The sequence below is a fragment of the Peromyscus eremicus genome, chromosome 13, assembly GCF_949786415.1.
Source record: "Peromyscus eremicus chromosome 13, PerEre_H2_v1, whole genome shotgun sequence".
In the NCBI taxonomy this organism is placed as follows: domain Eukaryota; kingdom Metazoa; phylum Chordata; class Mammalia; order Rodentia; family Cricetidae; genus Peromyscus; species Peromyscus eremicus.
In genome coordinates, this window is record NC_081429.1 from 41,062,813 (window position 1) to 41,090,420 (window position 27,608).

The following is a 27,608-nucleotide window of genomic DNA, read 5'->3' on the forward strand; positions in this document are numbered from 1 at the left end:
TGGTTGTGTGTATGTGTCTTTGTATGTGCATGTGAGTGTGCATGTGCTGAGTGTATGAATATGTATGTGCTTACGCACATATGTTTGGGTGTGTGTGTGTGTGTGCATGTGTGTGTGTCTCAAGTGTGTATGAGTGCTTAGTGACTGACCTTAAAGGGCATATTTTAAAACTAAAGTAGGAAACAATGATTTCTAACTGCAACACATACATCTATCAGTTCATATTGTGATCCTTGGGAAGACCATCAAAATATGCTACAGAACCTCTGTAGAGTGAGACTTTACCCCCCACTGAGTCCTTAGATAGTGTTCAGAAAAATCTCAACGTTGCTCAACAAATATGAAGCTTTATCTGGAATGTTATACAGGTTATGCTTCCCAGTGATCTAACATTTTGGCGAACAGCCAATTGAATGACAGCATTACATATCAGTCCAAAATAGTCCATTCTTAAGAACCACAGGGCATCCAGAGAACAGTAAGCTACACAACAAGACACAGTTTCTGCCAACACCCAAATTACCAAGGCAAGTGACTCTCCCCTGAAGTCACTAAGCCATTTCAAGCAACCTAAGATTTTCAACTAAGACTCTCAGAGTTTAGACATATCTACACGACTCTGATCCCTGGGTAATTACAAATCAGAACTTGATGTTTTGATTATAACTCTGAAAGATGTATCAACAGCCCTTCAGATGTAATCAATGTCTCCCTTTACATGTCCCTGTGGGCAGTAGTTCAGCTTCAAAGTCGGTATCAGTTTTTGTCATTGGTGATGAATTTGATTGAGGTCCTGATATTGATGGAAAATTTTAAATTTAGAGGATTTTGACATTAATCAAGAGGAATTTTGATCTGCTATGTCAATATCTACTGGGCATCAATGAGATGACAGTATTTATATCAGAGTCAAAGGGAAGGTTGTCAAATCACAGTGTTTGAAATTGTTCTAAGGGGAGTGAAGATCATTGGGAAGCAGTTTCTAGCCATAGCTGGGTTTACACATTCTGAATGGTTAAAAGATTTGAAGATATATTTTCAATGCACTACAGTCTTGTATTAGGATCTTCATCTAAGTCAAATGTGAAAAAGACTAAAATTACATAATTATGCTGAAATTCCAATGACAGTATTGTCAATATTAATGAAATCTGATCATATGATATGGAAGCATAATAGACTTGGAATTTTTGTGCAATTGATTATTACAAATAAAATAATGCCCCATTGAGAAAACAACTGTCTTAGATAGAATTAGGTAGAAATCTATCACTCAGAGTCATGCTTTCTCAGACAGGATATGCAAAGTTTAGTTAGTTGTTCCTTTCAGATGGATTGTGCTGTTTATCTGCCTACGTTTGAATCTGTCAAGGTCTAGTAAGGGCTCCCATTACCTTAAAGGTCAAAGCTTACCAGAAAGCACTGACAGCTATGTAAGTTGTTCACTAAGTAATGAGAAGAAGAAAGTGCTAAGGGACAGACAAAGCTCCATCAGGGAAGACCCGGCAACCTAAACACTGAAATCACAAAGGAAATACTGTAGAAATTATCAATGCTCAGCTTTCACAAAAACCCCAGAATTGAAGAAGGAAGTTTCCGTAGTTGAAGTGGCTGAAGTCATTCCTCAGGGGAGATAGCATTTCCATGCTGGTGATGGGGTTTCTCTGCCTAGAGGATATATTCTACGAGAGAGATGGGAAATACAGACCAAGGAGAAGCAATATCTGCTACCTGAGGTTTGCCTCTCTAAATGGTGCCCCAGTGAGGCTGCTTGTATAGAAAGAAGCCTGTCACTGGATTCTGCTGCTGTGATAAGAACAGCCAGTAGAATGATAGCAAGTCTACAATGAGCTCAGAGGAAAGGGATAGTAAGAAGAAAGGCCTCCCCCATTGTCAGACTCATAATCTACTGCATGCACCAGCTAGACATGCCATCCAGCAAAGCCACGGTGAAGTTTACAGAGCCCAGCAGTAGCATCAAGGAAACAAAGCACAGTGCAGAGAGAAAGGAGCTTAGTAACCAATGCACAGCCTTTGGAAATCATTTATATGCAGAGCTTGAGATAACCTTCAACTGAATCTTCCTGAGAGTCTTGATTATGGTCCCAAGCACCCAGTTGCCCTCTGCTCTCAAAATGCCACTCATAATCAGGAAGGATGGAGGACAGTTGTTTAAGGGACCAATTGTATGTGTAATTCTAAGTCTCAGCCTTTATGATGGCTCCATAATTTTCTTATTTTTTAAAATAAGTTATATGGGATATAGGATGACAATAGTTGGCCTAACATTCCAAGAGTTATCATTCACAATTTGGAACCTGTATGTAGTAGGTAGCTGTTCCAGCTTTGGCCTGGAAATACTACCCCCATTGAGGCTTGTGGTAACTGTCACACCTACCTATGGTCTGCCCCAAAGGCGGAGCCGAGATGGGAAGCCTTAAGACCTGAGATCCAAATGTGCTGGCTCTCTTGGCTCCTGGTAATCCTGGATGCTGGATGGTAGACAGAGCAGAGTTTTCCAGAGAACACCCCTGGACTGCACTTCACCTCTCCCAGATCCTGTAACCAATCCTTTTACTTGTTGTAAGTTACCCCAAAATAAACCTCCCTTTTAACTACATGGAGTTGCCTTAATAAATCCCACAATACCTGTACATTGTTTCAACAGCAAACAAGGCCCAAAGCCTGACAAATAACCTCTAAACTGAAGCAATTAAGGTATTTGATAATAGCCTAATGTACCATTTTTGCAACTTTCTTGTGTTTAACATATTATAATACTGTTACTGATACTGCAAATGAAATGGATGTCTGTTCTGAATTAAGACAAATATAAAACTTTCATGTCTATAATTTCTTACATTTTGTAAATTACTAAAAATTATTGGTTTGGGAAAACATTCCAAGGTATCAATAAAAATTGAGCATAAGCCAACTACATCATATTCATGACTGCCAAACCAACTTTCACAGTGCAGAGATATAGCAACCCTGTGCTAAGCAGAGCAAAAAAAAAATCTACTTAAAATAAATATTCATTTCTATCAGTTTCTAATAAGCAGCTTTCAGTTGACGAAACCCTAATCTCTTAACACAGGCTTGATCTTGTTCTCAACACTCAGAAAGGAATTATTATATCAACAAAGATCAATGGAGTTGGAAATGGATTTCATAAAGATTTTTACATCACTCTCTGTAATCTTAGCAGTGAACAGTTTCTGGTAATGTTTCCCAGTGTCAATATCGAGGAAAACAATACACTCTACTCATGAAATGTATATCAATATAGCTTGATAATATTGAAAAGTGGTTCTTACCTATTGACATCCCAGACTTTACTAGTCATATCCAGTGAGGCAGAAGCCACAAAATCACCACCAGAGTGCCATGTGCAGGACCATACTGCGTGACTGTGTCCTTCAAAGGTCAATATGCATTCATTTTTTGCAAGGTCCCATAATTTAACTGTGGAGTCACCACTTGAAGTAGCCAACTTGTTGCCACTGTTTTCAAGAAAACAAGAAGATAATTTGTTTAAAAAACAATTCATGTTTTTCTCTGAACCATGTGTATATTTATATATACTTATAAAAATATATATTTATACATATATATATATATACTATTACAAGAGATGTGTGTTTAATTGAGGTTTGTTTGCTTTAGTTACACACTTAAATGGCTAGACTTCATGATAATATTTGAGTCTACACAATTATTTACTTTGATTGATTAGGAATTCATACTATGAGATAAACGGCTAATGTGTACTTTTTAAATTAGATCTTCTAGAGTGCTCCTGATTAATTTACCAACACAGCACTTTCCTTTTTAGGCTGAGTTGAGTTCAAGGTTGTTACACTATGTGAGAAGGGAGACTTCAAAATGAAGACTGTCTAGATGTGTTAAGACCCTTCAAAAACACAATAGGGAGAAAGCTCTTGTCATTGACCCTTGTCACACTGATTAAATTCTTCAAGAAGATGAGGGATAAGGCAGGGTGTTTTTTTGCACTATATCATTAAAAATGAGAATTTTAAGGTACTGAGTAATTGGTGATGAATCACTGGATTTTTCTATTGAAGTTATTAGCAGACATTTTCAAAGCCATGGCATTCAACAAATGGACACTATATCCAGTTTAAGGAAACAGTGCTTGTCAATGATCTGGAGCAGCTAGCTTTTCTGGGGTATGGGGGGAAAATATCAGCTGCAAGCAAACTACACTTTCATCATCTTTGTGTGAGTTGACCTTGAATATTCTTTGTGTTCCCTTGGTAGCTTTCACACACTGAATCGTAATGGCCTCTGCCTCAGCCTGTTTTTTTAATCATGGAGACACATCTTTTCTCTGTGTTCTTGGCATCATGCTTGGCTAGTTGGGGTGCTCAGAAAACACTTCAGAATAAATAAGTAAAATTGGATGAATGTGTGAATAAAGCCACACTATGAATAGAGAAGGAAAGTACATCTACTGCCACTTTCCTAAACCAGCATGATTCCTAACTACATTCTAAATACTAATCTTTATTTTCACTGGTAAGTGTAGACCTCACCTTTTATCAAGGAATCTTTATTTTGAAGCAGCAGGAGATCATCACAGAAAGCCACACTAGTCAAAATGTGGAGAAAAAGTGACAGATTGATGTCTAGCCTCAGTTGATATACCAACAATACAATGTCTGTTCTGTACCCAAGACTCAGGGTACATTATGGAAGAGGGCACAGAAAGATTGTAAGAGCCAGAGGACCAGGAAGTCTTCTGTTAGATGGTGTCTTCTGCATATAACAGGGAGTGGCATCCATGAAATCTCAACAACATGGCTGCCTAAACAAGATCTCAACAATTCCAATAACAGTTGACATACCATTGTAGATAGGGAAAACCTCAGCAGCCTCACCCCTAGATGAAGAGCTATAGGCAATTAGCAACTCCTGAAAATCTTCCCCAGGGAAGATCCTTGTGATTGGTTATTCCATACCAAGGAGCAGCCCTAGAAACATGTACATTCAGGCAACACTGGATGGAATCAGCAAGTTATATGCGTAGGTTTATTTCTTTGTAAGTATATATAAAAATAACAGCTAAAGAAGGGGAGGCTATGAATTTGGGAGCGAGTGTCAGACACAGGAGGTGGGGAGAGACGAAAAGAACACGAGGAATGATGTAATTATACTTTAGTTAAATTACAAAAAATGTCAATGTTATGAAAGGTATTTGATTTTTATTAGTGAACTTTTTTATTTTAAGTGGGCCACGGAAATTTCATTTGTACAGAGGAAATAGTCAACTCTGGCAGGGAGCTCTTGAAATGCTGCAGGCATGGTGGATTATATGGACTGAAGATATTCCCACTAAAGTCAGAAAGGACAACTACTTACCTTTCAATTAGCAGAGCCGAAAACTGCCATAGGATAGTCAGGGTTTCACAGTTAGAAAGAAAATAAACATACTCTTTGCTTTATAGCAACGGCTTGTTCATGCATGTTCTTGTCATTTATACTTTTAGTTTTCGGTATTGGACACCAAACAATAAAATTACATTTATCTAAAGTATTTAAACAAACATAAAACAATTCCTTTCTTTTCTCTAACCTGTTTCTTATGTGTTAGCAGGCTATCAGGGTTCAAAGTCTTGGTCTAGGATAAGAATTACTGTTGAGTTTTTTGCCTGTAGCTGAAGAACTCTCCACACAAATTTAATATACTTCTCTTTTAATTTAAAATACAACTGGGATGTTGTACTGCCATTTCTTTTTAAGTATCACAAGCTGATATTTAATAATAAATACAAGTAATATTTAAAGAAGTTTTAAAAATTATAACTCATGGATGTAAATACTTCTAAATAAAAAGAAATATAAGCCTGAATATTCTTTTAAAATATTTTCATGCTTCAAAATATGTGTATTAAAATATAAAACACAGTATACTTTTCATTCTTGTGAAGATAGAGGACATTCCTGAGGGGACTCTGTGTGTGTGTGTGTGTGTGTGTGTGTGTGTGTGTGTGTGAGAGAGAGAGAGAGAGAGAGAGAGAGAGAGAGAGAGAGAGAGAGAAGGAGAGAGACAGAGACAGAGACAGAGAGAGAGGGAGGGAGGGAGTGGGAGAGATAGAGAATGTGAGACAGGGGTATAAAATACAATCTCTCAGTGATGTAAGTTAGCATTTCTCCAGCATCTTGCCAAATCCCCAGGGGCAGCAAAAACCTTCCAAAGAGCAGGCAAGTATGTCCCTCCTTGCTAAGATCTATATGCCAAAAGTCTTAATTCCCAATGTGTTCACATGTAAAACATAGGTGTGCCACTACATGTGCTAAAACCACAGGGTGAAGGAATTTAGACTGAAAAGGTGATAGCATGCAAATGTTCAGGTGACTCATTTCCTTCAGGTGCTAAGCACAGGGATGGGAAAAAAAACAGGGACTTTACTTTCTCCTTCTTTTGTTTTTCAGATATTATGTGTGTATGTCACTGTGTGTGTGTGTGTTTCTCTCTCTCTTTCTGTGTGTGTGTGTGTGTGTGTGTGTATGTGTGTGTGTATGTGTATGTGTGTAGGTGTGTTTGTGTGTATGTGTGGTGTTGGAGGAGGTGAGTTGCTGGGAGTTGGCTTTGTGGTTTTAAAAACCCATGCCAGGTCTAGAGTCTCTCTTTCTCTCAATGCCTGCTGCCTGTGGATCAGGATGTAAAGCTCTCAGTACCATGCCTGGATTTTTTTTTTTTAAATAAGTATTGCCTTGGTCATGACATCTTTTCACAACAATAGAATATTAACTAAGATAGATGTGTACATGTGGTAGCTTGAATAAGAATGGCCCCCATAGGCTCATATATTTGAATGCTTAGCAGGAGTAACACTACTTAAAAGGATTAGGAGGTGTGGCTTGTTGGAGGATGTGTGTCACTGGGGGTGGGTTTTGAGGTTTCAGAATCCACTCAAACACAGACACAGAGTCTCTCTCTCTCTCTCTCTCTCTTTCTCTCTCTCTCTCTCTCTCAGCTACTGCTCCAGTTCCTGTCTGCATGCTGCCATGCTCCCCACCATGATGATAATGCTGGGGCCTGCTTACTTATCTCATTTACTCAGATGTTGGAGCCAATTAGGTTTCCTAGTGACTGTACCCAGCAGGACTGCATGGGCGGTTGATTGGACCATGGATCTGGGTACCAGGTGTTTGTAAGGGTGTGACAAGGGGAAGGTCTTTTGCTCTACTCCTTGGCATTGTTATAAATAGCCCTTTGGAATAAAGCTATGGGCCTGTTTGGCTAAGGATCCAGGCCCACTTGAGTCTATCCTGTGTTTTCTCTCTCCCTCTTTTTCTAACTAAGTCTCTTATCCCTCATTCCTCAAGAGTTCCTGGAGTAAATAAGTGGGGGGAGTCTGGTCCACCACACTAAACCTCTGGAACTCCAAGTAAGCCACAGTTAAATATTTTGTTTTCTAGGAGTTTCCTTGGTCATGGTGTTTCAACAGCTTATAGCAACTGTAACCCTAAGATAGTACAGATAAAATGTGTTATTTTCTGTTTTACTCAGCTCATAAAATGTTTATATTTGTAACACCCAGTTTTAGAATTTAAATTAGAAAAGTATTCAGACATTTGTGACACATTTAGTATAAACCATTTACGAGAGCCCTCAAACATTAGGGTACATTAGGGAAGAAATGTCTGCAAGTTTCTTATACTCGTCTCCTTTGATAAAGAGCTAGCAGATCGCTTGCGGAATGAGTGAATTCTCCACTGGGACAGGATAAATCAAGCTCAGTACACATCTATACAAAGAATGGTCTTTGTTGGTTTTCTGAAGTAAAAAATTCCCCTTGTCCGAGTGTTTTTACTGTAGTTTTCAAATGACACGCCTTGCTGTCACTAAAATCCTAGAAACAATCTAGAATCACAAAGAAAATGAAGTAAAAAGACAGAACCGTGAGCAGACTGTACAGATTCTGAAAACAGAAGAGGCCCATGGAAGAACACCTAGGCCTGTGTCCCAAGGCTTGGTGTGTGTGTGGGGGGGGGGGGGGGGGCGGGGGCAGATATGGTAAAAGACGGGGCAGAATTCAAGAATGAAATAAACAAAGAAAGGAAAATACTTTTATGACAGTAATAAACCCCAGGAATGTTCATAGTGTTGTTTTGCATTCAATACAGTGGCTGAACCTTAAGCAACTCTCCCAACTGGCAATTGCAACCACAGCTATCAGCAGTGGTTCAGCTGCACAGACCACAGCCAGGCAGGAATTCTGTTCCCTCAGGCACTGGCCCTATCATGGCTCCTAAAGGGAACTTTATCTAAATCTCTGTCCTTCTATAGAACTCAGGATTCAAAGGTTGAAGTGAAATCCTACTAGCTTAGAGGGGTGAATAGCAAGTAGCTCACCTTCTCTCCTTGCTACAGTCACCAGAAAAAGAGCCCATCCTTCTGCTCAGTCCACCCTCACTACATTTAGTTCCTCCCTCCCACTTCCTGTCAGCTAGTTGCTCAGCCTCCTGATCCCAGGTTAATTTTATTTAATCAAATAAATGTAGCATATCTTTGCATCATTAGCAAAAGCAGCAGAAACAAATGAAACACATCTTTACACAGTTAAAATAATATTCCATAAATTACCATTGAATTCTTTTCTGTCTATAGCACATGGTAAATTACCATTGACTTCTTTTCTGTGGGACTCTAGAAGCTTCCTTTAAATGTTCTGACACTCAGGGAAGCAGCAAAGAGGGATGGTTTGAAGCACAGCATGGAAAGGGAATAACCCCCAGACTAAGATATCTAGCTTTCTCCAAAAAATACCACCTTTTCCTGGGATATTTTGTTTAGAGCTTTGGGGTCCCCTCACTCAGTTGCTTAACCACCTTCCATTTTCTTTTCTGCTCAACATTGAGATTGCATTTAATACAATAAGATGTGTTTAATACAAGAATGCAACACGTCAGTAACAAATCCAGTCTTCGAGATATATCCAAGTACATATGAAGACAGACATGAATGTTCTTTTCAGATTTCTTTTATTTTTATGCGCATGAGTGTTTTGTCTACATGAATATCCATGCTTTACATGGATACCTGGTGATCATGGAGGTCAGAAGAGGGTGCTGGATCCCCTGGAACTGAAGTTACAGGCTGTTATGAGCTAGCATTTAGGTGCTGGGTGTTGAATCTAGGTCCTCTGCAAGAGTAATAAGAGGTCTTAGCCAGGCGGTGGTGGTGCACGCCTTTAATCCCAGCACTTGGGAGGCAGAGGCAGGTGAATCTCTGTGAGTTCAAGGCCAGCCTAGGCTACAGAGTGAGTTCCAGGACAGGCTCCAAAGCTACACAGAGAAACCCTGTCTCGAAGAACCAAAAAAAAAGAGAGTAATAAGTGATCTTAACCACTGAGTCATCTCTTATGCCCTGGGTGCTCCTCCACTCTAGAGCATGCTACTGACTGAGGAATTCTCTTTGTGGTGTATGCAGTGAAAAAAGAGATTCCAGTGAAAAACTGGTGTATTGCTATGGTACAACTTTTTGTATAGTAAGACATCTTGCTACACAGGACAAAAAAATCATAGAATTAGAAATGTAATTTGTACAAAAAAAAAAAGAAATGTAATTTGTAAGTCTGTTCCTATTTCTGTTTCATATCTTGCATTGATGCCATTGTTTAGGTTGTAAAAGGAAAAGGAAAGCTTATAGGCTGGTTTATTTAACTTTCAACAGATCAGGACTAATGGCACTATGCTGGAAATAAGATAAACAGGTTCGAGAATTCCCTTCAAGATTTTAAAAACTAAAATATTTGGAATTCATTTAATTTTGCCTTTTGATTACAGTAGACATTCTCCTGAGTAGTTTAGGTCATTAACACTTGTGCATATATGTGACATTAAAATAAATTTTCTAGTAAAGCATAACCTTGTCTAATCAGAACTTTTTGATATTTATGCATAGTTAAAGTCTATTTTCACTTTATGGCTAAAAATTATTTGGGCTATCTGAAGACTATTACATTTGAAACTTTCTTTTCTTTTAACGAATGCATTATTATTATTATTATTTAAGAATTATTTATTATATAACATAGCAGATAAAAGAAAATAATCAACATTTAACAGATTCTATAATACCCATCTTTTGTGAAACAAAAGATATGAAGGATATATTTACTTTCTTTTTAGGAAAACTCAGCTAACATCTAGCATTGTGCCTAGAGCCATGGTTCTCATAAAGGGGGGTTAAACCAGAGAGACAACGTCTTTGTCCTCATGAGGCTTGCCTTCCAACTGAAGAGGGAAATGAGGTAATTAAGTAAATGACTTAGTAAGGCCACTTCAGAGGTATGCTCTCCACTGTGTAGAGAGCATAAAGTATCCACTGAAGAGAGGAACTGTGAGCTAAAAGCAGAGCAGAATCAGGCAGCAGCTCTAGAGACAGAGTTAATTTTTCCGGAAGCATAAGGCACAAATTCTAGGTACAGGCACTGAGGCAGTCAAGACTTAATCAAAGGGAACTGAAGGGGAGTGTGGCATGGGGTGAGTGAGGGTGTAGAGAAGGGTGGAGATAAGAAGTGGTGGCCTGAGAAGTAGGAGGAGCCAACTGCAGAAGTCTTTGTTGGCCCTTAGCCATAAGGTATCTGAAAGGCCACCTAAGTGCTGAGATTTGACCCAGGAGGTTTATTGATTTGTGGACCAGCTGGTGAAAATGCTGCAGGTAGAATGCTAGACAACTCAATCCATCTTCCCCTGCAGTACCGGCATAAAAAGCCGTCATCCTGCAGGGCATCTATGGATCCTGTCCAGCACTAGGAAGCTGAGACACAGTGCTTCCAGAGCTTTAGTCTTTCCTCTTCTTTCACCTCATCACAGGGGGAAATCTACATTGAACCAGTTTGAAAACCTCTTTAAAATTATATCTTCAATACTTTGTTTCTCTGGTACTGCTTTCTTTTTTCTCTCTCTCTCTTTCTTTCCTTTTCTTTTCATTCTTTCCCTTCTTCTTCTTCTTCTTCTTCTTCTTCTTCTTCTTCTTCTTCTTCTTCTTCTTCTTCTTCTTCTTCTTCTTCTTCTTCTTCTTCTTCTTCTTCTTCTTCTTCTTCTTCTTCTCTCTCCTCCTCCTTCTTTCTTTTTCATTTTTTTTAACATTATCATAGCCATTTATTATTTTTAGTCCCTAAGGACAAGGTCTGTTTCTTCATGTTAGTAATGACCAGCCATTTGACTATGCCTTTTGCATACTAAATTTCCACAAATATTTGATTAAATCATATTTGTAGAGATGTGTTAAGGTATAATAATAAATAAAATATAATATTATGTGATCAAACAAAAACTAAAATATCAAAATTGCACAAAACAAACAGAAGGATTCCTAAGTGTATGAATGAGTGGGTCTCTGTTTCTTGTGTCTTCTCTTGTCACTGCTCTCTCTCTCTTGTCTGTAGCATTTCAGACTATCTTAGGAGTCTCCTTACTATAGCGCAGAGAGACAAGGAGGCACACCTTACCTGTGTCAGCAAACTGCTACTGCTGAAGTCATTGCTTGATACATGTCACCTAATAGCACCATGAGTTATAGTGTGGATTTAGGGATGAAATGCTTTGGGAGTTTCAGCTGAGCCGCTGAGCAGCTTCAGGCATTTCTTTCATTGGCAATGGGCATCATTAGTGAAGTCATAGTAGTTTTTCACTGATAGAAAAGATTGAAATCAGTTTATATGCGTTGTGTGTGTCAAGTTAACTTCTGTCTTCATTTTTATTTCATCTATCAAGCTATCGTACACTTTAATTACCTCTCAAAAAGTTCATGTTTGAAAGAGTCTTATATTCTTTTGGATTTAAAATATAGTTTAACATTCACAAAATGTACCATCTTTTTAGAAATACAAAGATATAATTTTCTTCAAAGACTTCATGTACTAATTAGTTCCATAAGTGTATAACCAATTAGTGTCAGTATTCCCTAAGAATTCTACCAAATGAATATAAAGGATGGAAGTGATGGGGCAGAGATTGGGCAGAAATGGCCAAGATCATCTTTAAAAAGTGACACATTTGAACAAAATTATCCATCTATCTATCTATCTATCTATCTATCTATCTATCTATCTATCTATCTATCTCTACACACACACACATACACACACACACACACACACACACACAAGTATTTACAACATAAAAATAGGGGATTAGAAGAATGAGTTTATTGTGCAGGAAATTATGGTATATTCTCAGATTTTAAGGTATTTTTTTCACTCAAGAAGAGAAGAGGAATAGAAAATTAGACAGAGCGAACAAGCAACAATCAACTACTAAAAGCCTTTCTAGGAGTCCTATGGAATGGGGCTGTGAGCAGGGTGTCAGGAGGCCTTAGTGAGGTGTAATCAGGCGTTAATTTTAGGGGCAGGAAGGGCAGGCTTGCTACAGGAGCAAGACAGGAGTTGTGTAGGGGAATTATAAACATTTCTAATGTAGACTTGCATTTACTGTTGAACCTAATTACTTTGATATCTGCTGTTTGCATATTAACAGGCATTCCTGGATAAGGGAAATGAGTCTCAAGAGCAGGGATCAGTCTCACACGTGTATTTCCCACTAGTCAAGGCATTATTCTGAGTCTAACTTGTAATACAGGCGGTTGTGCTCTTCCTGCAATGAAAAGTGCTCCTGGGAGGCTGCTGCTTCTGCACCCGTTTTTGACCTCTGAGCTGAGTGAGTAAAATTCCCGAGTCGCAAAATTTTTCAATATACTCTCTTCTGACTTTCAGGAGTACATGGTAACCAAAAAATCGTGAGTGTGGCATCAAGTTCAAGTCTTATGAGGATTGATTTGACAATATATTCTAGGTCAGCAGAGACAGGATATGCTGCCCAACACCCACAGTTCAAAATAAATGGGGAATGGAATGCAATCCTTTCTCGACACTGCTGCCATGACCTGTTCACAAAGTTGCTTCAAAATAAGAACAGTGAAGAGCCATGCCTTGTACAAACTTGAAGAGCATTCCAAATGGAATTAGGCACAGTATTTCTGGTGTGTGTGTGTGTGTGTGTGTGTGTGTGTGTGTGTGTGTGTTTCTGTGTATCTGTGTGTGTCTGTGTCTGTGTGTGTGTCTGTGTGTCCATGTTCCTGTGTGTTTGTGTGTGTGCATACATGTAGAGGTCAGTGGTTACTCTCAGGTGACAGGATCTCTCTCTGGGGCCTGGGACTCTCTAATTAGCTGCCTAGCCATACCTGGGGATCCGCCTGTAGAGACAACAATTGCCAGTGATTGTTATCTACTCCTACCTGGAAGGGCTAAATAGAAATAAAATCCTTTGCCTTTGAGTATTTGTGAAGTGGCTATTGGTGCAGGGCTCAGAGGGACTCTGGACCCACACTTGACACAGCTACTGTTGAGAGCTCTGATGAGTAAAGACAACATCCCACCATGGTACCAGGACAAACCCGTCTCTGTTCCTGGTATCAAATTGGATGCTTTCTATAATGATGATATCACAATGACAGTTTTTCAGAATTTTATAATCTTAAACCCAGAGAGCACTGAACTCCATCTAACTGAATCACACATCCCTAAATTTAATTAATTTTACAAATTATTCTACTTTTTTTTTTTTTACCACTCACTCTCTAAAATATCTTCTCTATTTCCTTCTCCAGGGTGAATGATCCCAGTAGAGCACTGGCTCTTCTTGGGCAACTTCATTCAGGGATATTCCCTCTAGTATCCCAACCTTCCTCCGAGTCACCAAACATATCTGTTTGGAAGAATCTGTAAGGTTCAAGGACTCCCTTCTGCCAAGTTAGACTTGACAGAACTTACAGAGCATCCAGTTTGATAACAGGAACAGAGACAGTGTTGCTCCTGGTACCATGGTGGAATGTTGCCCTTACTCATCAGAGCTCTCAATAGTGGCTGTGTGAAGTGTGGGTCCAGAGTCCCTCTGAGCCCTGCATCAATAGCTCCTTTTCAAATATTCAATGGCAAAGCATTTTATGTCTATTTACCCCTTCCAGGAAGGGGTAGTCTTGCCTCACTCAGACTTTTATTTTTGCCCCACTCAGCAGTTTATGACAGACATTAGCAAAAGTCCCCTGCTCTCTCTCAGGTATGATACCAATTTCTCTTCTTGTTCTGCCATTGATAGCCCGTTCACGTTCCATCCCTCCTTGCACACACTTGCTTTGTCTTGACTTCTAGGTTCTGTGTATGCACTGTGACTCCAGATACCTGATGAGTTCACAAAGAACAAAACGATATACTTTATCAAACATTTTCTCATCACTAGATTGTGAACCATGCTCTTAGCATCATACAGCTGAGTGGAACAACAACTTCATTTCATTATTTACCTCTTTGGAGGATTACCATCTGCCACATGCTGTGTACACTGTTTCATCAGGTATGTGTATGTGTGTGTGTGTGTGTGTGTGTGTGTGTGTGCGCGCGCATGTTGCTGTGTGTGCAAGTATCCATGCATGTGCATGTGTAGGCCAGAGGCCAGTCCCTAGTGTTGTTGCTCAGACATCATACACATTGTTTCTTTGAGGTGGAGTCTCTCCTAGGACCTGGAACTTGCCTAATTTTGACTTTACCTCCCTGGTGCTAGGATTATAAGTGTATACCATCATGCTTGTCTTTTCACATGGGTTCTGGAGATCCAAAGCAGATCTTCATGCTTTCATAGAAAGCATTTTACCAATAGAACTGCACCCACTCTATCCCAGCTCATAGCTGATTTACCTTTATTCAACAGCACATATATTTTCAACATATTATTTCAACTTTTTCCCAGTATCTCAAATCTTGGCATTAAATATAAAACTATATTGGATGCCCACATATTAAAATATGAGACTCATTTGATTTAACTCTCAATTGCAGGCATTAAATATCCTTACTGTTTGCTTCTCATGTTTCATTTTCAAATTATTTTCTTTAGCTTCATGTGAGCATTACTCTTGTTGATGAGATCAGTTTATTAAACAAAAAAAAAAACATGGCTCACTCTAATAAGAGCTATATTGTATTATTACCCTGAAACTCCATTGAGCAATTAAGTTTACTAAGCCATTCTTTAGATACCTAAACACCATTTGTCTAACCTAAATGCCATTAATCTCAGCCATGATTAAATGTAGCTGGTTTCCTCTCCTGTCCCTCCATTACTGCAGATTTACACGAGAAAAAGAGCAATAGGAACATCCTGTGAGTAATCAAATCCAAGGATATCACCACCACTGAACACTTCTCTGGTCTCCTTGGAATACAGTAGGTCCCAGCAATGAATGGGAAAGATGTAGCTGTGACTAGGTAGGTATCTCATCTCATTACCTCACAATATCGCAAGACTTAATGTGCATATCAGAGAACCCATCACCAAGGCTATACCATTCACTAGAGAATGGAAACTTCCTAACAGGATAGGCAGTGAGTTTTGTGTCACCAGCTTAAGGTGAATTAAGTTTAATACTCTTTAGCTCTCCGCTCAGGGTATATAAGGTAAAAATAGAGATAAGTAGCAATTAGAACTCATCTGCTGTAGTCACTGTCATGTCAAAGCCTTGCTGCTTTTGAAACATTTAGTTTTTCAGTATCATTATCAGTAAAAGACAAAACGGTACCTCTCCACTGTGATTCTATAGGGCAGGTCAAACCAAGACTATGTTCCAGAATGAGCACACTCTGTATATTCTCTTTAAGGACTTGTGGCCTGCACAGAACATACTGCTTTGGAGACTTTTCCTGTTTGGTTTTTTTTGTTTGTTTGTTTTTTGTTTTTTTTTTTTGTGGAATCAGTAATGGTCATTCCTACTTCCACATTCCAGGAAATCTGTCTTGCGTAAAAATTGGAGTTTACGACCAAAAGAATTGTGAAGTCCAACTATGCAGACTTGGAACGTTACTTGATATACGTAGTTATTTCAATGTTGAAAGAGGGAAGGAGGAATTAGGGCAGCGAGTTTTTACTGAAGCAAATTTTAGTTTTCAGAATTACTGTCTCCCCTATATTGAAATATACTTATAAAAATGTCTATTTTGCTGTTCATAGGAATATTAGAAATATAAGCCTAAGGCTTTCTTGGTTCAGTATAATAATCACATATCTAGTAAATTTTTGAAGTTTTATTCTGTACTATAGTGTAATGTGTTAAGAAAATAGTTTACATGGGAATTTGGGCATCTTTTAAAGGATTTAACCTATAATAAGTATTTAGATGTGTATCTTCTTCAATTCTTAAATATAGTAGCATGAATATAGCAGTGCACTTTTGTAACTTTGAAGAATCATGAACCTAAAGAATTTTGTAGATTTGTATTTTAACTAATGTTTTAAGTATAAATGGTTTATTGTTGCAAGATACAACTTTCTGAAATTTCAAACAAGCTATAAAATTGCTCAAGAATGAGAAACATAGCATATGAAGAGTGTGAGGCAAAATTACCAATGCTGCTGCCTTTTTGATAACAACTGACAATTCTTTTACTCTTTATATCTAAAAGGTTCTAAAGTTACAATTAAAAGAAAAAATAAAACACTGAAACAGAAATATAGTATACCACCGCAGATCACCCGTGTAAATAGTATTTCAATGTATATGGTGGATTAAACTCTGTTCATTCACTCAGGATAAGGTAGCATGCCCCCACTGTAGAAGTGAAGGAAAAAATATTCTCTGCTGTACTGCATTTACTCTTCATTGGCATCACTGGGGACAAACGTTTTCATCCTGGACTCTTGGCCCTCAGCTTCCCAGAAACACGAGTTACATGATGGCAGTGTGTTCTCAATAAAAAGAAACAGTGGGATTCTGACTATCAGGAGGTACAGCTGCAGGATTCTCCAAACTCTGTCTTAGAAAAGCGACTGCTGCTGCTATGTCCCTCTGGCCCATGGGGCCACTGTAGCAACAATGGCAACTTCACAACCATTATTGTTCATATGTGCTCTCTGTGCTAAGACCTGTGTCTTTAATGTGGCTTTTTCAACAAGAAGGACCAACAATCTTTGCCAGTTCATGTCTGGAAACAATATAAAATAAGATGGTTCAGGAATACCTTCCTGTTTTTATAACGCAAAGATGTGTTAAAAATATCTGATGCCGCCGGGCGGTGGTGGCGCACGCCTTTAATCCCAGCACTCGGGAGGCAGAGCCAGGTGGATCTCTGTGAGTTCGAGGCCAGCCTGGGCTACCAAGTGAGTTCCAGGAAAAGGCGCAAAGCTACACAGAGAAACCCTGTCTCGAAAAACAAAACAAAACAAAACAAAAATATCTGATGCCAAGTTGAAGGATTAAAGGAACCAATACACAAGACTGCCACTAAGCCCATGGTATTGACAGACAATAGAACAACTTTCAACAAACAGATTGAATAGAGCAGCCATAATATCAAAATGGTCAGCTTTTTTACAATAGCATCAAAAATAAATAGATAGATAGGTAGATGGATGGATGGATGGATGGATGGATGGATGGATGGATAGATAGATAGATAGATAGATAGATAGATAGATAGATAGATAGACAGATAGACAGATAAACAGATAGAATGAATTCGGGGTAGGCTTTCTCTTAGCTTTCTATGTCTTCTTCAAATTCAAGTTTCTTCTAAAAAGAGTAGACATAAAACAATGTGTTTGCCAGGGTTGGCACATACTACAAAATAGTCCAGAAAAACCTTCAGTCCTATCATCAAGCCAGAAAGGAATCATAGTCAAAGGACACACAAGGAAAGATGATCCAACAGTGTCCCCACACTGTGAATTAGCTTGCAGATCCATCCTTCCTGTTCTAGGGCAGGAGTTCTTAATATCTGTCCCCGGCAGTCAGAATCACCATCTTGGAGGGACTTGGAGAAATGAAATCTCTCTGACCTGCTGCAAACCATCTGAATCAGACACGCTAGGACTTGTGACTTAAATTCACAGAGAATTTAACTCTCACCACGGTTTTCTTTAAATATAATTTGGTTCATTTTTAGATCATATAGTTTGTACAATAGTTGAACCTCTTAAAAGACCCATCTGAGTAAATACTTATGAATATATTAATATAATTCTAATCATGCCTACCATCATAGAATTTAGCAATTGACCATTGGCAATTACATGCTTGCTTTTGCACATACATACCAATACATATCTATGTCCACATGAGTCTACATTTGACTTAGATTCCTGTGTGACTACATGTGAATTACAAAGTGATAGTAAAACCATTCTGTGGTATTCACAATATATAAAACGTGCATTAAGCATCTGAGAAGAGAGAGCATCCTAACTCTCTTGCACTAACAGTTGTTTTGAGAGCCTCTCTACAACTTAACTTTTTCACTATGGTGACTCTTTACATAACTTGGCTGCAAAGCATACAAAGGTAGTCAAGGTGATGACAGTCCTAAGGGGATTAAATATCTACCTTGGAGGGACAAAGCAACAATACACTAATAATTAGAATAATTAAGACAAAGAATATACCACAATTAAAAAATATTTTAACAGTACCAGAATTTTACTGACTGTAGACATCTAATTACATGGCAAATTTGTTTGAAGCAGTATTAGAATTTTGACAAAAATATCATTAAATTGTGGTGATACTGTGTTCCTCCAAAATATTGTGCACCCTAATAAACTTATCTGGGGTCAGAGAACAGAACAGCTACTAGATATAGAGGCCAGAAAATGGTGGCACACATGCCTTTAATCTTAGCATTTCAGAGGCAGAGATCCACCTGGATCTCTGTGTTCAAGGCCACACTGAAAACAGCCAGGCATGGTAGCAAGAGCCCTTAATCCCAGGAAGTGATGGCAGGAAACAGAAAGGTATTTAAGGCGTGAGGACCAGGAACTAGAGCTGGTGAAGCTTTTAGACTTTTGAGCAACAGTTCAGCTGAGATTCACTCTGGATGAGGACTCAGAGGCTTCCAGTCTGAGGAAACAGGATCAGCTGAGGAATTGGCAAGGTGAGGTGGCTGTGGCTTGTTCTGTTCCTCTGATCTTCCAGCATTCACCCCAATACCTGGCTCCAGGTTTGTTTTTATTAATAAGACCTTCTAAGATTCATGCTACATTAAATAATTTCTGTGAAAAAATAAAGAAACCCAATGTTATACTGAGTTGTCCCAATGTAAGAATTTATGAAAGGAAACCCTTCCTCAAGGCTTAGGGATCCATGTGGAAGAGAAGGAAGAAAGTTTGTAGGAGGCAGGGGTGGTGGATGGTTCCAAGGAAACAGTGCCCCCTAGACAGGACAGGACTGATTTGCACATACAGACCCACAGTGACTGTGGCAGTATGCATAAGACCTGCACAGGTTCAAGCCAGATGGGGTCCCAGTACTGCAAGGGGAAAGTGGACATGGGGTCCCATCCCACACTAAAAAGCTGTTTGTAATTAATGCTGCTGGCAAAGGGAAGATCAGTTTTCTTTAATGGAATGTCTCTGAATGTATTAACCACAGTCTAAGGCTGCTCAGGAGTAGCTGACCAACACAAAACAAACTCCATGTCTTTAACACAAAACCAACTCCAAACTCCATGTTTTTCTGTGGGTTCCCCTTTTCATTTTGTCTTGTTTTGGTATTTTTTGTCTTATTGGTTTTTTTGTTTGTTTAGATTTTCATTTTTAGTTTGTTTTGGTTGGGGGGGTGGAAGAGGGGCAGAGGGAGAGAGGGAAGGAGGGAGAGAGGAAGGGAGAGAGTGGGACATAAATAATATGAAGCTGAGTGGGTAAAGAGATGGGATCTGGGAGGAGTTGGGGTAGAGAAATTATGATAAAAAATACATTGTATAATTTTTTTAAATAAATTTTTAATGATTGTTTAAAAAGTTAAAAGGCTCAGATGTGGTCTCCAGTGACTAACTGACACAGATTTGTGGTTCCTATTGATAGGAAAACACATCAAACAGAGAACTGACAGGACTGTCCCATACCTTCTCAATGCAGTATCTTTTGGGCTTGGGACTGGGCAGGGAAGACACTGTGGTAGACCAAGAAAAAGAGCAGACATAGACTGGTTCATTCTGAGCATGCTCACAAGATGCCTATTTAAAACTAAAGCAAAATGATAATGTGTAGTGAGAAATACAGCTGCAATGTGAGCCTGGACCTTCAATTGTTCAGATTGTCCCTCCCAATCTCAAGAATTTAAAATGGAAGCCAATTTTCAGTGAGTATTTTGTTTGTTTTTAAATTAGAATAAAGCTGTTGGTTTGTTTTATTATTTATGATATAAGATGGAATTATCATTACTGAACCAAGGTACCAGTCATGCATCATCTGTCCTAGCTGACAAGTGTTCACTATGGGTTCCACTAACTCCAGAACACTTATTTTTTTCTGCTCGCATTCATTTTCTACAGATGATTTGCACTAAACTTAATAAGATTGTTTCCATTTGTACTTTTCTGCAATAATAACTGTTCAGAAAAATGTTCCAATCTCCATCAGTGGTGGGATAGAAACTGACTCTAATTAATTTCTTTACATGAGAAGCCTGGAGTTTTGTTTCAAGCAGCTTACAGAAGGATTTGTTTCTATCCAATTGGTTCTTAATATTCACAGGATAATCTTGTTTATATATTATAATATTTCATGTAAGTTCTCAATGATGTACTTACATTTAAGGGGCTTTTAAGCCTGGAGTAATCTATCCCATGTTAAAATGCATAAAATAAAAAAAAATGTTACTTATATTTGCCTTTTAAAAATATCATTTAAGTGAGGAGTCTTTCAAAGTGTATGATTTATCAGAGCAAAGTAAGTGAATTATAAAAGTATTAAAGGATATCTTTATTGTAAGGGTCAACTTGTTCACTAAGAAGGGTTCAACATCTGTAAGACAGCAACTCTCTTCTCCCAGAACAATATGTTCATACTGACAACCCGTTTTAAAACTACTGTTACTATTAGTTTCATTTTGCTTGGTTTTTTTTTTTCCATTGCTGAAGATCAAACCCAAGGCCTTGTACATGCTGGGCAAGTACCTCATCATAAAGTGACTGAATATGTTTTTTTAAATAACATAAATATAATATGCCATATAAAGAAAATGAATTAAACAGAACAAAAACAAAGAAAAATGAAGAAAGTACAATTTATTAATATACACCAAAATTCTACCAATGAGCAACAACTGTACTCATTATTTACCAAAATGCATTTCTAGAATTTTTTTTCTGCACCTGCTTCCAGCAGGAAGTAAATGAAGACATAGAAATCGGCAAAGAGCTGACAGAATAGAGATGAAGGAAATTAAAATACAACCATGTTACCTTTTAGGTTGCATTTTATCAAAATTGAAATCACACTACTTTCCTTTAAATTAATACTTTTCTAATAGTTGTTATTAGCTGAGTTCTGAGTTAAAAATGGGTTAAAGTGTAAGAAATTTTGAGTTGATATTTTTTCTTTTACTCTAGTCTATGAAAAGATATGAAGATTGTAAAATGTTAATATTTTTAATTATAAGCATCACATGATATGATATATTGAGGATCCATCAACTCTGTGATACCTTTCCAGAAGTCCCCATGTTTGATAAGGAGAAAATATAACACAAATGCAATTTGAAGGTCATTTTACAAAGCATATCGCCAGCATTCTGCCCAGAATGCCAGGATCACCAGGGATTACAAGGAACACATCTGAGCCCTATGTGATGATGGTTCCCAGACGGGGTAGTGGAACACAAACAACACGGAGTCTGGGAAGCGTGGTTAGTTTCTATGAAAATACACAGTTAAAAGTAATGTCCCAACATCAATGTTCTGCTAATTTTACTAACTTTATGTAAGATATTAATATTAGGTAAGTTGACTGGAACACGCCCCTGGTCTAAAAATTATGTCAAAAAAGTTTAAAGTGGATAAAACAAAACCAAACAAACAAACAAAAACAAAAAAATCATGCTTCACTTTCACACCACGCCTGCCAACGCCCAGCTTTAAAGCGCACAGGAGTTTATGTTGTTAAACTCTTCATAGCAGATTCCGACAGGTGTACACTCCCCACTTTTTACAATGTATACCCACGTAGCACACTCAGGTCTGATCATCATCGGCATTACCAGCCCTTTACCCACAGGTTCTCTCCTGTCTTTATCTTTAGTCTGTTTCTATGGTTAGAGAGCATGCTTGCAGACGTCTTGTTGTTTCCTCCAAGTGGCGCTCACACTCTTTGCCCTCGACTTCTAATACGTTTATGAAGTATGTGACGCCATGGACATTCTGCTTCCTTCCGCTCACGTGTTAGCCGGGCTCAGGCATTATCTCTTATGGAATGTTCCGCTAACCCCTTGTCTCTGGACTTCTACCTTCATCTGTCTGGGCAGATGCTCTGGTGTTTCCGGTACGACTGCTGTGTTCATGTTTCCTTTTATGAGGGCAGGCACATACATCTATATTTTCTCAGTCCTTTGCTATCTGGGGATGATTTGCAATGCTTGTGCCGATGTGGTGCACAGGAAGTGGAGTTTAACACTTTGGAGACAAGGCTCTATCATTTTCTGGCAGTCATGGCTGCTGTGGAAAAATGTGAAAAGAGCCTGCTTCTGTTTTCTCTCTTTGTAAATAATTTCTCAGCTCATTTGTGGATTTCTTTACGACTGGAGATCCATAATTAACAAGGTTGAGTCTTAATATTGCTATGTCCTAAAACTTCCATTTTGATGTTTGCATTGACTTTCCATTTAAAGAAACTTTAAATGCATTTGAGTGTGTGTTTGTTTCGTGAAAATGATAGCAGTTCTGTGTTGGGGAATATTATTTTAAGGTGTGCTACTTTTGTTTATGTTGCATTTGTTTAACTCTGTGAAACTGTGTTACTGTGCCTGTGTAAAACACCTGATGGTCTAATAAAGAACTGAATGGCCAATAGCGAGGCAAGAGAAAGGATAGGCAGGGCTGGCAGGCACAGAAAATATATAGAAGGAGAAATCTGAGAAGAAAGAGAAGAAGAGCAGCCAGGGAAGGAGGAGGACTCCAGGGGCCAGCTACCCAGCTACACAGCAAGCCACAGAGTAAGAGTAAGTTTTACAGAAGTAAGAGGACAGGAAAAGCCCAGAGGCAAAAATGTAGGTGGAATAATTAAAGTTAAGAAAAACCAAGCCAAGCTAAGGCCAAGCATTCATAATTAAGAATAAGCCTCCATGTAACAGAGTAAAAGACAAACAACAACAGTTCTGTGTTGGAGCATTCTTCTCTCACTTTGGGTCTCTTCTCACCAGTGTTTACAATTTTCTTATTTTCTCTGTAGTTCAGGGACAATTGCAAGCTTCCTTGAGAAGCAATTTGTTTTTGTTTTGTTTGTTTGTTTTTTTGAGAAATAGTTTCTCTATGTAACAGCCCTGACTGTCTTAGAGCTTGTTTTGTAGACCAGGCTGACCTCAAACTCTCAGAGATCTGCCTAACTTTGCCTCCTGAGTGCTGGGATTAAAGGCATGTACACTACCAACCCCAGCAAAAATTTGTTTTGTATTATCTCTCACATTTTAAAATATTATATGCTTTATTTTTAAATCTTTTGCTTTCATATGGTAGAAGTAAATTACTAACCTTATTAATTAATTAAAATTTGTCTTTCCTACTGGAGTTTAGTAGTCAAAGACAATGTATTCTTTGTGTCTATGCCATTTTCATGGAGAGGGGTTTGGAAAGTGTGTGTGTGTGTGTGTGTGTGTGTGTGTGTGTGTGTGTGTGTGTGGTGATGGGTCTATATGAGTCCATGTAGTATGTATGAGTATGTGTGAATGTGTAGAGTATTTGTGAGTACATATAGGTAGGTGGGGGATCTGGATATGTATGTATATGGGTGTGTTTAGTGTGTGTGGATGTTTGTAATGTATGTGTGGGTTAGGGGTATATGGAAGGTCTAGGTGTGTGTAGTGTATTGTGTGAGAATATTTGCTGATACATGTGGGTGTGAGGGGGATATGTACTGTGTGTATATGTAGTGTGTTTGGGTGTGTAGGTGTATATAGTTTTGGGGCATTGGAATGGAAGAGTGTGTAGGGGGATCTGGGTGTGTGTGGACTATGAAGGAATGTATGTAGAATGTGGTGTGTAGTTGGTATGTGGGTATGTGTGCAAATGTATTTAGGTACAGAGTGTGGTTGGTATGTAGATATGTGTGGGTATGTTTGCAAATATGATTAGGTGCAGAAAAGCTTAACTGGATGATGTGTTTTTTGTTATAGACAGTAGACAGGAGAGATATCCTGGAAAATAGTCTTTCTTTCATCCAAGCATGTATTTTCTATAATACTGTTTTCTCCTGTGGTTGAGTTGATCAATTGGGACTTTCCACTGATACACATGGGCTCTGGGAAATGAAGTCACTTCCATAATGAAAGTGGACTGTGGGAGGCAGCAGATTTCTGCTCTGAAGTCTTCCATGCTCCATGGCTGCCTTGTCTCTTCTTTAATTTATATATCTCCAAATTGTTGGTTATTGTTAGAAAGTCCTAATATTTTGATACTTACTTCCTGAGAACATGCGGAGGATTGAGGAATTCACTGGAGATATAAACATCACAAAGAACCTTTTTATTTGGCTACGTTTATTAAAGCTTATGTCAGTATACCCAGATCTTAATTTTCAATAACTTCTGGTGAATTATTTTGCCATATGTTTCTATTTTTATTTATATTTAACCAGCAAAATTGACAAAATGCTGTCTGAACCACCTCAGTCTGCATTTGCTCTAAGCAATATATCAGTGTTTTCTTTTTTCCTAAATCCCATCATGGGTGGTGCTACCTTGATGCCATATTGATCAAAAGTATACATTCAGAGCCACAAATTATCAGTTGATTTTTGAGGAAAATTATTCATCTTATACATGCAGTAACTGTATTTGTTTGCTATTCAATTTTCCAAACCTTAGAAGCATTGAGACAATGAAGCAGAAACCAAATGTTTCTTCAAGGTAAATGACAAAATTTTATAGGGCAACAATTGTAAAGGTGATATTTAATGGGAATTAAAAAGAAGGAGACATCAATGAAGAAAGAGCCTTTCAGAAAATGCTCCTTGAATGGTTGAAATGTGTCAGGACGTTACAAGGGGAACGATTTTGATGAACAGGTGAGAAGGTGGAGAGTGAATGATGAATGGAGATTAGGCCACAGAAAACAACAATATAAACTCTTCTCTATCCAATCCATCAGCTATTCTAGATAGTAAGGAAGAGGATGTCACAAAAATCAGAATCAGGTCCATTTCTGAAAGTCCTTGAATATCACACTCCAGAACCTCATTTTTTCAATAAAAAGTAGATGATGGGAGCATGGCTGTCCTCAGTCTAATTATGATAAAAACTAATATACATGGACAGGAAAAACAGTCAGACATTAACTATATGTACTTGAGACATACCAGTGCACGATCTATACATCTAAAAAGACCTGAACAGTAAGCAAACTATTAGTCAAGTAGCAAATATTTTTCAGTGGCACAAGGTAATAAGGAGGCTTCATAGTTTTCAGACCCACTCTGCTGGAATTACTGTCCTCAGAAATACATTGTGAAATGAATACTGACAAATTCTGGGTGAGAAAGTTATGAATAAAATGCCTTAATTTAGAACGATTAATAAAAATGTTCTTAGGTAGCAAATTTGAGAGCAGTCCCTGAGGAGAGGTTGAGAATTACGTGCATGAATGCTGAGGTGAAGAAGAGAATATTTGAGGCAAAAAGAAGAGAACCTGCAAGGGCCCTGATGGGTGAGATAAACACCAAGGTAAGTTTTCTGGGTTCCCAGGACACTGCAGAATCTTCTAGGAGCAAAATAACTGAAAGATGCAACCCACCACCACTGATCTTATCAACACTGGCCCGAGCTATCTTGCAGTGCATGATTTCTCCTTGCAAAAATTTCACAGTGCATTCTAAAGGTTGCAAGCTCAAGGTTAGATCTGTAAAAACCGCTTTTAATTTGTTATTGAGCTCAGTGCCACCAAAAAGCCAGAGCCTTAAACACTAACCATAGAGACATAGAAAAGTGTATGATTCAGGAATGAGTTCTAAGACTAAGGCATCATGACACAAATGGGGAAGCCAATTACTACAACACAGATCGGATCAGCATGAGGAAGGGCCATTTGGCTTGGGAAGGGGGAGGTTGGAAGGGGGAAGTAAACATTTTAATCAAATCCAATACACTGTTATTGATTTCTCCTTGCCAGACTTACCTTGTAGAATACTTATAATGCTTTTGACATTGAGATATTTGGCCCAAGCTATTGGATTAGTCAAGGCAAAGAGCTTGGCTACTGGCATAATCTCTTGTATTTCATTTAAATGTGATTTATTCCTTTCTCCAAAAGCAGGCTCTTATTGATAAAATAAATGAAATTGAAAAATCCCAAAGGGAATTTGATGTCCACTTACACAAAATAGGTTTGCAACGTGTGACATTGTGAGATCATAGGCTTTTTTCCTCCTTTTAGTTCTTTTGTTACTGTCGTAAAGTCAAAGCTAGCTGTACTTTCTATTCGTTTATATATTATGTAGTTAGTTATCTTTGGTGCTGCAAATCACTAAGAGCTATCCTTCCACGTTTCAATTGCAGGTTTTGTTACTCAAAAATTTTAATGTCATTTACTATCATTAAGGCTGCACCTGCTTGTAGATGTAATCTTTTACACAGTGTCAAATCTTCAAAGCTTTTGATAGGAAATCTACCGGGGAGATTTTTATTTTCTTCCTGGTTTCGTCAAAGCTAGGACAATTGTCAACAATGTCTTGGCAAGCTTTGAAGCTGTCATGTTTAATGTCCTGGGCAAGGATTTTGGATCAGGCTAAAATTTCATAACTTCCCAAATGGTGCAAAGTAATGTCCTGGTTAATATTTAATAGAACTACAGTAGGTATTGTTGAGATTTATGCCAATCAAAGACAGCAAACACATAAAGAAAAATTAGTTTATAGTCATAACAAACTAAATTAAAATAATTTCTGATGGATCCACATCATATTATTCTCATTTGGTATCAAAAATGATGGGCAGGGGAAAAAATCAAAGCTATGGGTCTTGAGTCTTACACATTTGTTCTTAGCCTGTCATCTGCACTTATTATTCAAATATGAGAAATCTGGAGACTCTAGTCTTGATTGTTTTACATGGAAGGCCCAGCATAGTGCAATTAAAACTTTCAAGAATAAAGCTCACAGAAACAAGACTTGGCACCACCTCTTTAAGTCTCCAGAGCAACACCTCTGAAATCTCTCATTACATTCACTGAACACCCTTGAGGTTGACAAGCACAGGACATTGCACAAGCACATTCATTCCATAATGTTTTTCACACCTTCCTGGTGTTGGCCTTGTTATTAGCCTTCATTCACATAGCACTCTTGTCTGTCTCTTTTCACAACCATTCTATACTGGAATACTTGCTACCTGACTGTTTCTTCATGGACTCTAATGTCAATGTAATTCTTCTTCTCACTTTGAACATTCTACTTTGTTGAAGAGTTTGTCCATTCAATGCCTCCACAAAAGGAATGCTCACTTTAGTTACCAATTTTACTCATTTTAGAGTAATAGTGTGACATTGGTATCTTTATGAGGATATAAAGAACAAAATGAGATGTTTAGGAGCAAATCTGATGCATGACTG

General features: G+C 38.2%; 1 protein-coding gene across 3 annotated transcripts in view; it reads right to left on the reverse strand.

The window, feature by feature from the left end:
- Spag16 (sperm associated antigen 16) overlaps positions 1–27,608 on the reverse strand; it is an 814,060-nt gene that overhangs the window by 404,970 nt on the left and 381,482 nt on the right. For all 3 annotated transcript variants that reach the window (XM_059277932.1, XM_059277933.1, XM_059277936.1), the window contains one exon: positions 3,318–3,503. In XM_059277932.1, coding sequence (XP_059133915.1) covers positions 3,318–3,503 — 186 coding nt within the window. The remainder of the gene's footprint in view (positions 1–3,317; positions 3,504–27,608) is intronic.